The sequence below is a fragment of the Anguilla rostrata genome, chromosome 8 (genome assembly GCF_018555375.3).
Source record: "Anguilla rostrata isolate EN2019 chromosome 8, ASM1855537v3, whole genome shotgun sequence".
In the NCBI taxonomy this organism is placed as follows: Eukaryota; Metazoa; Chordata; class Actinopteri; order Anguilliformes; family Anguillidae; genus Anguilla; species Anguilla rostrata.
This window is the reverse complement of record NC_057940.1, coordinates 42,918,240-42,931,789: the sequence shown is the minus strand read 5'-3', so window position 1 is coordinate 42,931,789 and position 13,550 is coordinate 42,918,240. Positions and strand designations below refer to the sequence as shown.

Sequence of the window (13,550 nt, the reverse complement as noted above, 5' to 3'; positions counted from 1 at the left end):
GGACAGATATAACTCTGATGACAGCATAGCCCCGTTTGCGAACGGAGAGTAACAAGAATGTTACTGGTCCGTTTCAGGCTCGTCTTAAGCGGGATATGAAGCAGCGCATTCATATCTGACCCGTGGCGATGGAACCAGTGCATTCTTAAAGGAGTACTATGGTGATTTTCACACTTTCTCGGTTTTATGTGCTATTTGCACAAGAGGCATTGAAGAAACACAATGAGTAAAGTATTAAATATGTCCGTTCTGTATTTTTGGAGAAATATGCGTTTTAAATTTATCGTCCTATTTTCAACCGGTTGAGAAAGTTGTCAACTTGGTGCGTCACGAACACAGTAACCACTCCCCTTTCCACGCCCCGTAAACCCATGGATAACTCGAGACCCATAGTTTGCGCCGCTGGCTTACGGGCAAGACAATGCAAATATTTGACTAACGTTAGGTTCACTTAAATTAGAGTGCCTTTTAAGGACTATTAGATTATTTCTGGTTATATTCATTTAGCTAGCTAATATTAACGTTAGCTAACTAGGTAGTTTGCTTTCATAAGGCAATGTTATTGATAACGTTAGCTAGCTAGTTTGCTTTTATGAGGACGTTATAGTTGTGCTTTTATCTTAACTTGGCTAACTAGATAGCAAAAATTATAATTGGATATAAGTCAATGTACTTATCTTAGCTATCTATCGATACTTGATATACTACTAAGCTAGCTAGCTTGTGAAAAGTCTCCCAAAAAGAGCGCTTATCATGGGGGTAGCTATGGTAACGGGGCACGGTCTGTCAATCATAGCTAACTGACAGTTCTCATTATCACGCCCAGACGGTTCGGGTGAACTTTTATAGTGGGAAATTTAGGCTTAGAAAAATACGTTTTAAAGTACATTGAAATGACTGAATAATAAAAAAATTATGCACATTTGTTCTGTTGTTGCCTAAAGACAACTGGGAAGTGTCACGTTCAACCACCATGTTACTCCTTTAAGTATAATTGTGCCCTGTTCTTACGAACAGAGGGAAAATAAATAACATCTCCGGTTTTGAATCACACCAGCCAAGGGAAATCACGCGGTGCCTTCCCCTCCAGCTACAAACCCTCATTGGTCTAGCTGTGAGGTGTTTACATGAGCCATCTTAAAATCAGAGGGAACATGACCAGAGGAAAGAGAGGAATTAACAATGGAGGACAGATAGGGAAGGAACTCGCTGGAAATGGATTGGAGAACTGTAGATGGGATGGGGTCAAGTGGACAGGTGGTTGCACGATGAGAGGTGATGAGTTGTAGAACATCGGAATCCTCCAGCATCTCAAAGGAGGTCAGTGTGGCGTCAGTTTTGATATCAGTACTTTTAATGGGAGGCCTGGATAATCCTGCATGGGTCTGGGCAGTGAGGAGCCAAGTTCTTCCAGCGTCCTCTGACAGATTTAAAGCCCGCCAGGGCTGCCACCTGTTCCGCTGCCAGCCACCCATCAGCCGTCCACAGATAACGAATCTTGGAAATGCCGGCCTCCACCAGGCTAGATTGCACCGTTGGTGAATCAACTGTGCCAATATGGAGTAATGGATTAAATGGATGGTAAATGGACTGCATTTATACAGCGCTTTTATCCAAAGCGCTTTACAATTGATGCCTCTCGTTCACCCATTCACACACACACACTCACACACCAACAGTGAAAGGCTGCCATGCAAAGTACCAATGAGCTCATTGGGAGCAATTAGGGGTTAGGTGTCTTGCTCAGCGACACTTCGACACGCCCAGGGCAGGGGATCGAACCGGCAACCCTCCGACTGCCAGACAACCACTCTTACCTCCTGAGCTATGTTGCCCCCGATTAAAAAAACAAAGGCTCCTCAAGGGTCCAAAAATCAGGGGTAGTGGTGTTTTCCCTTGACACAGAAAATATCTGCCACACTTGTAAGACTGCTCCATAAAAAGGAGTGAGTCCTGCCAAGTTCATTCTACTCAGTATCATTAAAAACAAATGCCTATCCAGGCCCATCCGACACACCTTGATTAACAGGGCACAGGCAACAGCCATCCAGTTGTGGGTAATGGTCAACCAGGTTCCCATCTGACCCAACGGGGCCTGTGGGTGCTTTCATGACATGAAAACAGACACTGTCCTGGTAAACTGTTTCTCCTCATTCCTGTAGGCCACAAGTGTTGGTGGGGTAAAAAGGTTGCAAGACTGTCCCACAGCAATCTCCAGATTGTGGGGTAGTAGTCTTTTCAGCTGTGTTTACAGCCTTCTGATCTTTACGACTCTACCAGAATGCAGACAAAGATCAAAATCCACGGACAGTCAAAATTGAACCTCACATAGCCAATCCAGAGATGAGTATCAAACTGGGGACAAAGACTGATTTGTTGGTGTCTGTGGACTTACTGTTAGAAGTTAATGATGGTGAAGAAAAGAAGCACCAGGATGCTATTTCTGATATTTTAAGTATGTCTAAACTTGGTTCTCAGATAACTGAAGAGCAGCTTTACTCGTTGCTGGATATAAATGATTTTCTGGATGAGACTTTTGGAAAAACTGCACCAGCTTGGTGATGATGGGTAGTTGACTTTTTATGGCGATTTTTAATTTTTAATGGTCGTGCAATGCTGATGAAATTTTGTTTTTTGGGGAATAAAAAGGAACAATGGCTTAGCTGTATTGACTGAGTATTGTAATTGATGTTTGCCCACTGCCAGTGTAAATTAGATTGAACAATCCCTCTATCTCCCACCCTCTATTCTCTCTCTCTCTCTCTCTCTCTCTCTCTCTCTCAGTTGCTCCTGAGGTATCTCTGCTGCAGAAGGACTCCTCCTCTCCTGTTGTTACCTGTCATTTGACCGGATTCTACCCCCGTGACATCATGGTAACCTGGCAGAGAAACGGAGAGGACCTGGATGTGGATGTAGAGCTGGGGGGGACGGTGCCCAATGAGGACGGAACTTTCCAGACCAGATCTCACCTGAGAGTGAAGCCTGAGGACTGGAAGAGCCAGAATTACACCTGTACTGTACAGCACAAGAGCCTGAAACAGGACATCATTCTGCCTGTCAGAGAGGAGAACATCAAGAGGAACACAGATATCAAGAGTGAGTGAGAGAGAGAGGAGCGGGGGAGAGAAAGAGAGCGGTAGGGAGTGAGAGGGAGAGAGAGAGTGGAGAGAGTGGAGAGAGTGAGAGATGGGATCACAGTACTGATACCTAGGATTCAGGAATAGATCTAGAAATAATTTGTGAATAAATTTTTTTTGAGAAAGAGCCCCCTGGACACACATGCCCACACACTCCATCTGAAGGGGCCCCCTGGACCTGCTATATACTTCCCCACCCCTGCTGATGCCACAAACAGGACGAACACACTGAGAGGTTTAGCCCAAACACACTGTGCTTCTCTCTTTAGGACCTCTGACTCTCACTACACTATGTACTGTGAGCTGTATAATCACTACACTGATAGGGAGAGAGGGAAGGAAAGAGAGAGGAGAGGGAGTGTCAGAGAGAGCGAGAGATGTGAGATTACGGTACTGATGCCCAGGATTCAGGAATAAATCTAGAAATAATTTGTACAGAAAAACATTTGGGCTTCACTCTGTAGGACCTCTGGCTCTTAATACACTATGTAATGTGAGCTGTATAATCACTACACTCACCACTGATTAACACAAATAGTCAGGCATGGTGGTGGGTTAGACACAAGTTCACGATAGAAGATGTGATATATGTAATGTATTAATCAAGAATTGTGTGTGTGCGTGTGTGTGTGTTCAATGTGATTCCCCTGACTGCAGCACGTAGCTTCAATCCTGACAATAATCCTGAAGGCAGCAGCCCCCTCATGGGCGTCATCATCGGCTGTGTGCTGGCCGTTCTCATCCTCGCCAACGCTCTCATCGGTGTCGTCATTTGGAAGAAGAGAAACTCAGGTGAGAGTCACTGACACACAGATACACTGACACACTGAGGCTGAGTTACAGACACAGACCCACCGACACACCTTAATTCTGAGAGGCACCAGCACCGTGACATAATAAAGCTGGAAACATTTCACAGAGTTTAATAGTTTCACTGTGACAGTCAGACATGCTGTGTGTATGATTCTAACTCTCTGTGTCTCAGTTCCAGACTATGAGACGACTAGAAGTGAGTATATTTACTCCTATTCTTTACTCAATGCTTATGAATGTCATTATAATCAAGTACAGATGCCCAGGGTTCAGACTGTAATTACTCCTGTTTATATGTCTACTGTGTTGCAGTGCTGTTCCTTGTCTGTGTGTGTGTGCGCGTGTGTGCATTTGGCTGAATGTCTGCATCTTCATCAGTTCTGGAATCCTGATATAGTTTTTAATTGGCTGAAATGCATGTTACTGAGGTAACATTAAATAAAACGTGTACATTAATTCAACTCTCGACATGCATAGAATAATTGAGTCAGTCATAGTGAGTTGGTTGGTTGTAGAATGAGATTAAACATGTAAAATGAGTCTGAGTGTGTGATAAGAGTCTGAGTGTGTGATATGAGTCTGAGTGTGTGAAATGAGCCTGAGTGTGTGATATGAGCTGATATATAAGCTACCCTGAGCTCTGCTGAACTGGGGTTCTGACTGAGTTTTTCATTGAATCCTTTGACCCAGGCTACCTGAACCCAAACAACCAGCCGACGACAGATTCAAAGAACTCCTTACCGACCTGCAGCCCCTGACACTGATTCAGTGAACTCCAATCAACCTGCAGTCCTCACCGGCCTTTCCTGCAGCTCTCGGAGTTCTGGCTCCAAAAGGAGTCCTAGCTACAAATAAGTGAATCAAAGTGCCTTATAAACACAAAACTGGATCTCAGAAAAGAAAAAACTTGATGGCTTTAAAAAAAAGGCAGTCACAACTCAACCATGGCAAAAAGTCTGACCACGACTAGCCTTCATGAGGAATTGCATTAGTGTTGCTATGAAATTAGCGGTGGTTGAAGAACTCTGAAAGCCGCGCATGACGGACGTATCCTGCAGAGCAAGTCCCACGAGGCAAGCGGCCTGTGACAAGGATCAAGCTGCGTGTCTTGGAACAGAAGAAAAGGGTGAACAGCTTCCCCCTTTCCACTACAACTCCTAAATATTTTGTACAGGAAACCAGGAAGCATTCCAACAACGGAACCAATAACAAGGACTCAAGTAAGGCTATAATTTTGGGCATATAGCAAAATTGGCGACGGACTAAATGTAACAACATTTATGATTGAATGTACATGGCAGTGCTAATGGTTATTGTGTTTTAATGATTAATGTAAACATTCCATGTGTTACTGTTCTCTTGTGGTTGGCTCCTAAGCCATCCACCATGCTGCGGTAGTTTTAATATATATCACACAGGGTCCGCACGGACCTATGCGGACGGCCGCGCGCAGCCCAAAATTTGTGACCGCGCGGACTGTACGCATAGCAAGCGCGCCGACTGCGCATGCTCCAGATAACAAAATTTAATGGATGCTTTTTTTGATGAGAGTTGTGCGAGGAGATCCGCCGTTACCCACATTTATATTGCCTGTCTGGGCATTCATAAAAATATTCTTTCACCACTCGAAAATCGTATTCCGTCATAGCAACAAGATAAACCCAACATTAGCCCTAAGATATGCCAATACAGCAGTGAAAACGCTGCTGACTGAATAACAAAGTTTTTAAAAATGATACCACTCTATATTTAGTCCCAGTCAATATCTGGGACTAAATATTGAATAAATATACAACCTTCCCATTGGTTTTAAGCATAAAGAAGTCCCTTTTGAGTCTGAGTGGTCATATATTGTCTTTGACAATCCGTTTGTGATGCCTGGGTACCTTCCAAAATAGCTGTGCTTAATACCACACCTGTTGTTTACGACGTTGTCGCCCTTTTTAGTACAGTCTGGCTTGATTGACAATTCATTTATTCAGTAGGTGAATATTCATTCATTTATTTTTACATTCTCTGGATTAGCGGTGGTCGAAGAACCAGGAGAGCCACGCACATCCGATGCATCCTGCAGAGAAAGTCCCAGGAACAAGGATCAGGGTGCGTGTTTTGGATCCAACCAGGAGAAAAGGGTGAACGGCTTCCCCCTTTCCACCACAACTCCCACAGACTTTGCACTGGAAACCAGGAAACATTTCCAACAACGCAACCAAAGGACACTCAAGTAAGGGTAACTCTGGGCTTAGTATAATTAGCGACAGACCAATAGCCACATTTATTATTGGATGTATGTAACTGTGACTGTTATTGTCTTTTAATATTAATGTGAACGTTCTGTATGTTCGGTTGGCTTTAAGCCATCCACCACGCTGCGTTAGTTTATTTCACGCACAGAACATATTACTTTACATTACATTACAGGCATTTAGCAGAAGCTCTTATCCTGAGCGACTTACACAACTTTTTACATAGCATTTTTACATTGTATCCATTTATACAGCTGGATATATACTGAAGCAATTTCGGTTAAGTACCTTGCTCAAGGGTACAACGGCAGTGTCCTACCTGGGAATCGAACTTGCGACCTTTTGGTTACAAGCCCAGTTCCTTACCCACTGTCCTACACATATCTTGCATGTGATCTATTTTAATTACTAACCGGTCATAACATGGCATGTTGATCTCTATCAAACACACACAGATAACTATTCAGTTAGCCTGTATCTGTTTGGTACGCGTCATACGCCATTGTTTTTCACTAGCTTTGTCTAGATTCAAAAACCCCTCCATTCATACTCCATCTCGTTCCTTTGTTCTCTGTGAACACGTGTCCGCGGTACACAACCCCCCACGTAGGAGAACGTCCAACACTCCTCACTCATATATGGCGCTTCTCCATCACCGTGCCGTGCTCCCGCTTTGTTTTGCTTTCTCCACTGCCATCTGACTCGTGCCGGGCCGCAAGTTCCTGTGCCGATTTTAGCTACTGCTCTCGGGCGGGTACCAAAGGTACTATCCATGCTGCAATTCAATACTGCAGACCGTTGATTGGTCAATGGAAATCGTCACATTACATCATCCCGTGTTCAGTTTGTTCACCGGCAGCTAAAGAAACCAAAATGCAAAGTCGACTAAATTGCTATCGAACCCTGAAAAAGACTATACTCCAGCAGAGTATCTCTTCTCTGTCAGAGGTACAAAGCAGAGGAAAAAAACGGATCCTGACCAAATACAGACTGTGACCACACCCTTGAAATTGAAAAAGGCAGACACAAAAATTCATGGTTACCAAAAGAAAAAGAAATATGTGGTCACTGTAAGACAGGAGAGGATGAGACAGAGATGCACTTCCTCCTAAACTGTACAAAATATACAAATATAAGAAAAATATATTACCACAGATTTTCAGAAATTATAAAAAACTTCCATTCTTTATCAAAGAATGAAAAATGTGCAGTCCTTTTAGGACAAGGACCAACAGCCCCAAATGCGGCTCAATATGTCTCAGCTTGCTATAACCTGAGGGACACTGAGTGACCATCCTACATAATTATAATTATCTATTTATTTATTTATTTTATTTTATTATTATTATTTTATTTGATTTTAATTTTTTTCTTTAAATGCTTGTGCCGATTGAACATTAATATTGTTATTGTTCTGTTTATTTTATAGAATGTTCAACTGTTATTAGTATTCCACTGTAAATATGTATTTTGAATTGATTCATGATGCTTTGGCAATATGTACATATGTATTTCCTGCCAATAAAGCAATTTGAATTTGAATTTGAGAGTGGGAGAGAAAGAGAGAGGGGAGGAAAGGAGAGAGAGGGAGGGAGAGAGAGGGAGGGAGTGAGAGAGAGAGAGAGAGAGAGAGATGCTGTGATCAGGCGCTTTACCAAACAGGTTCATACACAATCAGTCCGTCAGTCAGTCAGTCAGTCAGTCAGTCTGTCTGTCTGTCTGTCTGTCTGTCTATCTGTCTGTCTGTCTGTCAGTCAGTCAGTCAGTCAGTCAGTCTCCAGGCCTGTTCTCTGGGGCTCAGGCAGTGCACAGAGTATGCTCAAACTCTTCCGAGTCCATCTGCCTCACCATCAGCACGCTCAGCATCATGTCATTGGTGTTGATGAGGATGATCAGTTGATCGTTTCTGGACGGGAAATCTGCTGCCATCTTCAGGACAAAGTTTTCCACTTCAGCCTAAAACGCACGCACACACACAGGCACAATGCATTTGAGTCACTCCCAACTACAGTTTTTCTCAAATGTTTACACACTAAAACTGGAACTATGCACACGATGGTGAAAACTTGAAGCTCGTGTGTCAACAACAAAGTCTATTTCTGCAAAACTCTTAAGCACAATTCCTTTGTTTTCACTCAAATAGCAATTCTAAATCACATTTTTGCGCAACTCTACACACAAAATTTCATCATTTAGCACAATTTTCATAATCAAGCCTTGTTTGTTCACATGGAAAACACTGGCCTTCAAATGCCAAACTCTAAGTACCAATTGGTCTCACTCACGCCACACCTGCTCAAACTCAATTGGCTAAACTTTTCATTTATCTGTCATAGCATAAGAGACCACCGGTGACCTCTATTGTGTTGGAAAACAATGGAGCAACACGCAGCACAGAGAGGTAGTGGTAGAGGAGGAGGAGGTGTACCAGGTGGACGAGGTGGACGAAGAAGAGGGAGACGAGCTAATATTTCAAATGAAATACGTGCAACTTTGGTTGATCACGTATTTGTTTTTTTACAGCAGGCCTACAAACTACGATTTTTATTTTTGCAGTCTGCTGAACAAAGATTTGTTTTACAGTAAAAAATACAGATTTGCTTTGTTACCTTTTTGAATTTGTTCATTGATTTCATATATGATAACAGATCATTACATCCATTGTCCAGACTGACACAGTCTAAGCATGTTCTAGTTCTGAGAAGACTCAAATGTTATCTACTTTGGCAAAACTCATAATTGCACTGATAAGGAAAATGAAAAAACACTTCTAACAATGTTCAGTATGACTCATGATGGAACCTGGGTTGTGAGTGCAGCCCAACTGGACCTTATTGGCAGGACAATGCAGTAAAATGTGCATTGTATCATACACAATAACAACAACACTCAAAGTGATAACGGTTCACACACTTTGCTGTACTGTATTGAATTAGAATTAGGTTTACCTAGCAAATGCACTATTTACATGATGATATATTTACTGTATTGTATCATGGCAACAGTCTTTATAATTACTATAAAATTGCAGCCTATTTTGGGACCCCTCGAAAAGAAAACTAAAACTTCAAAAAAGAATAAAAAAGAAGCAATTTTTACACAATTTTATACACTTGAATATGTAACATGACCTCATGAGGCTAGAACATATATACAGTATTTTGATGGTTGTGTTTTTAAATTTATCGCACCAGTGTGAAATCAATGCTCAATAAGATCTATTCATATGAGGCCTGTGTGAATCATTTTGATGGAAAAAGTCAGTTTTGAGAAGAGAGAACATGGTTTTGAATGCATGGATGCATTTTGCAAGAGATTTGTGTAGTTTTGGCAAAAGGTTAACTGTTGCTGTGCTTTGTGTGTAGAGTTTTGAGAAATTGAGTTTTAGGAAACGCGTTTAAACAATTGAGAAAAACTGTAAGCACCTAAGTGTCTGTACACCTGACGCCCATGTTTGATCAATTGGTTCATAGATGTGGTATTTTGAAAGGCAGTGCCTTTAAATGGAAAAGAAGTGACATCATGTTAGTATAGAAGTAGAGAAGTGTGTTTAGTGTTTTGCAAGAAGTGTGAGGCTGAGAATGTGCTTATAGTTGTGCAGATCTGGGCTGAGGTTTTGCTCCTTGAGTGTCAGATTTCACTAACTGTGTGTTATTTTTAATTTTAGTGTGTAAGCAATCATAAAAAAAAACTGTGAATGCAAACTAATATATTTCAGTCAGTCAAGTCGGTGTGTCAAAATCTATCTGATAAAAACATTAAGACCATATTGGGATGGCAGGTATAATAAAAAATAACCACAACAGCCACAGACACTCAGCCCTTAAAAACATTAAATTCTGTACATTCTGATCCCATTTCAACAGACAGATTTCATAAACAACTTCACATGTCCACACAAGAAAGCCCCAAACTAAGGGGATTTTGCGTTTTCTTCTTCTCATTCTTATTTTTCCTGCCGCCTATCCCACTGACAACAGGTCTCTCCATTGGACATTTTACCGACACCAGCCAAATCTTCACCTACATGACCCAAGCAAAAACTTGCATACACATGCAAAATACCCATACCTTTTTACTCTGAAACATTTTCAACACAAACAGCCTGTGGCCTAGTGGGCAAGGATACAGTCTTGGGAACACAGGGTCCTGGGTTCAAGCCCAGCTAGAAACACATTTCTTTAACCTGCTTTTACCCTCACTAATAATTGTCTACTACTTCTCAATTACTGCTTTTGCACCATATCTACCTGCCGTTCCCCGAACGTATACACTGCATTATGACGTACCGTCTGCACGTTCAATTATTAACCGGCTACAATATTGCAAAGCCATATGGATTCAACGGGAGCTCTTCTGTGCTTACTCGCCTGTGTTCTTCTTTAAAACCATGGACAGGTTTGCTAATGATATTTCACGCATTGCATAGCTATGTCATGGTGCTGCCCTAACAAAGTCACAGACTGGTAAACCTCCGGTTGAAGGACTGAATCCCGCCTCGCCCTCAGGCAGATAATTTCCTCTTTTACACTAACGTTTTCTTACGCTTATATTTGCTTTACCAAAACTCACTCACGGCCACCCATATGCATTTCATGACGGCAAATGTACACCTTTTATTAAAAAGTTACACCAGTTCATCGCTGTGCCATTTCTACTAACTATATTTCTTCACTTGGCTACCGTACAAAACCTTCTTATCAGCGAACGCCACGTTTCTACATTCATGTTACCTCGCCCTGTTCTCTATCTAGCCACATACAAACAATTACTACATATGTACGTTCTGCAACTCCCCATTAAAACATTACATTTAAAATCATGATTCACTCATAATTATAACTACTAGTACTGAACATGAGAAAACCACATCAGTGCAATAGATTTCACATGTTACTTAACCCTCCACTTTAAGAGGTAGTGCTTTATAGCGACTGTTATATATACTGTTCGATAAGGACAATAAGCTCGCTCATGGTCACTCCACTTACTTCGCACTACACTCTGTGATCATGTCAACCTTCACCTACATGTCCGTTCTGCTAAAAACATATTGTTTCAACTACACAATTTCATCATTTCATCCTAATTTCTCTCACACTGTTGTTCTTTTCTCATATGCAAAGCCTGGTGGGACATATGCATCTGCTCCTTTTCTCCACTATCAAGTTTTCTGGTTCTAGCTTAGCAAAACAGCGAAGAGGATTCCCACTTGCAGATAAGCCTATCAAAATGCCTTATAAACCTTACAAACACTAAAAGTGCATCTCCACGAAATAACAGACAACCGAGCAGGACAGAAGGGTACACAAGTTGCGACCTAGGGAGCTCTAATTCTACGGACTTGCTGATTCTTTTGTCAATCAAGGCTCGTTGGATGGCCGTCAAATCCGTGAGTACATACACTGGCCATATTTCACCTGCGTTTCTGATGCGTTTACACTTATACGCCACCGCACCCTTTGTCACAGCCACTTTTTTACATATATAGCAAACCGAAACTGCTACACGGTACGCACTCATCAGACTATACAAATTCACGCACGGTGCATTTCTCACTCTCATAATAACACGCTTTGCAAAAAGAAATTATATCTCATAAAAAACATGTTTTCAACGTACAAAAATGCAGAGTTACTCACACGTACAAGACATACACCATCTATAACTCATTCATTCAGACTGCCAAAATCCAGGCCTGCCATTAAAAGTATTGATATCAAAATGACGCCAAGTTACGGTACTACAAACAATATAGGCTATCTTGCCTCACCGAAATTAAATAAGATGTATTCCAAAGCAATGCTACCTAATTTCTCCTCAATTCTTTCAAGCCAAATGACACAACAAATCATGAAATCGACCCATGGACAGTCATACGACGAATAAAACACACATATTGTGACTATTTGTTCTCATGAGAAAAATGTATTGACTTTGTATTTTGACCGCATTTGTACCGTAGACTTACATGGAAACCGGATATGAAAACACCTACACTGGAGCCAACCGTAGTGGCGCTAGTGAGCAACCAGGAACAACAAGACCAGGAAATGAGCTTCAAAAAAGAAGTCTGGTTTTGGCCGCTTGGTTTGAACAGGGAGTCTCCGTAGCGCTTGAGTTACTGCAGCTATTCACACGTCTCGTAACGAGGCTAAATCGCATGCGAGCTACTACTACGGCTAACTATATACACAAATCTATCTCATTAGGATATACCCCTTAAAATGCATCATCTCGTAAAGTTAACAAACATGTTTTACCGTTTTATATGTTAACATTACGGGCACATTTTTGTGCTTGATTATTACTCCCCACTTCCCATTTTACCTCAGCAATGCAGCGTTACGCCTCGGTGGACAATAAAGTAGCTACCGCTGAGTATCAGTGGATGTTGAGTGGGTCTGGGTCTGGGTCGGGGTCGGGGTCGGGGTCGGGGGAGGGGGGGGGGGCTACAGAACCACAAGCGCAAGGTCGTAGAATCTGGTTCAATCCGAGGGATGTAGTTTAAATACCGAATAAATGTACGGTATTGTTTTGTATTAATTGGTTATTTTCCGTATTTAAATTACAATAATTTTTTTTGAGTAGTTTCAGCTAGCATTTCGTACCTGCGTATTTTGACCAAGAATTGCGTGGTTCGTACACAAAATGCGTGCAGGTTGGCAGGTCTGAATTTGCCGTTCACTAACAGATAATACAAAGTCTGTTAGAGAAATCTCACGACTCATTAATTACACCATATGTGTGCGTGTGTAAGTGCGTACTTATATACATGCTTGTTTCCTTTGCAGCATTAGTTTATTCTTTAGGATACTCCATGCTGTTGACTTCCAGATGTAAACCTCTCCTCAGCACCAACAGAAAGGCTAGATTGGAACTTGCAAAAAAAATGCAAAGATCAGTTTTGGAAACAAGCCCTATGGACAGATTACTATCACAGTTACACACTATTACAGTTACACACTATAACTGGGCCTATTAACTAAACATCCCAAACCTTGACGCCATCTACCAAAAGACAGACCCATTTACCAAAACTATAAATACTATTCCCCTGTTTTCACACACGATTCAGATTTGTTGAACTTTTTGTGAAAAACTCTACACACAAATCCCTTCATATATCACTGGCTGCACCATGTGCTCATTTAGAAAGCACTGGCATTCAATATCATTAACTCAAGTCATCACAGCTCAAACTTGTTTACACACCAAGCATAACCTCAGGATAGATAGATAAAAGGGCCATGGGTCAGTTCACTTGTTTGGGAACAATGGATCCACAAAGACCTGAAGGTAGAGGAAGAGGACACTGGAGAGGAGGAGGAGGAGGAAGAGGAAGAACAAGGGC

General features: G+C 41.7%; 1 protein-coding gene across 3 annotated transcripts in view; it reads left to right on the top strand.

The window, feature by feature from the left end:
- The window catches only part of LOC135261772 (class I histocompatibility antigen, F10 alpha chain-like), a 43,559-nt gene extending 35,821 nt beyond the window's left edge, over nucleotides 1-7,738 (top strand). For 2 of the 3 annotated variants that reach the window (XM_064348381.1, XM_064348380.1), the window contains exons 4-7: nucleotides 2,785-3,096; nucleotides 3,795-3,929; nucleotides 4,129-4,518; nucleotides 4,641-7,738. In XM_064348381.1, the coding sequence (XP_064204451.1) occupies nucleotides 2,785-3,096; nucleotides 3,795-3,929; nucleotides 4,129-4,382 (701 nt within the window). In that variant the 3' untranslated portion in view covers nucleotides 4,383-4,518; nucleotides 4,641-7,738. Of the gene's footprint in view, nucleotides 1-2,784; nucleotides 3,101-3,794; nucleotides 3,930-4,128; nucleotides 4,519-4,640 lie in introns of all 3 variants that reach the window. The other variant, XM_064348382.1, reaches the window with a different exon arrangement.
- The last annotated feature ends 5,812 nt before the right edge of the window (nucleotides 7,739-13,550 follow it).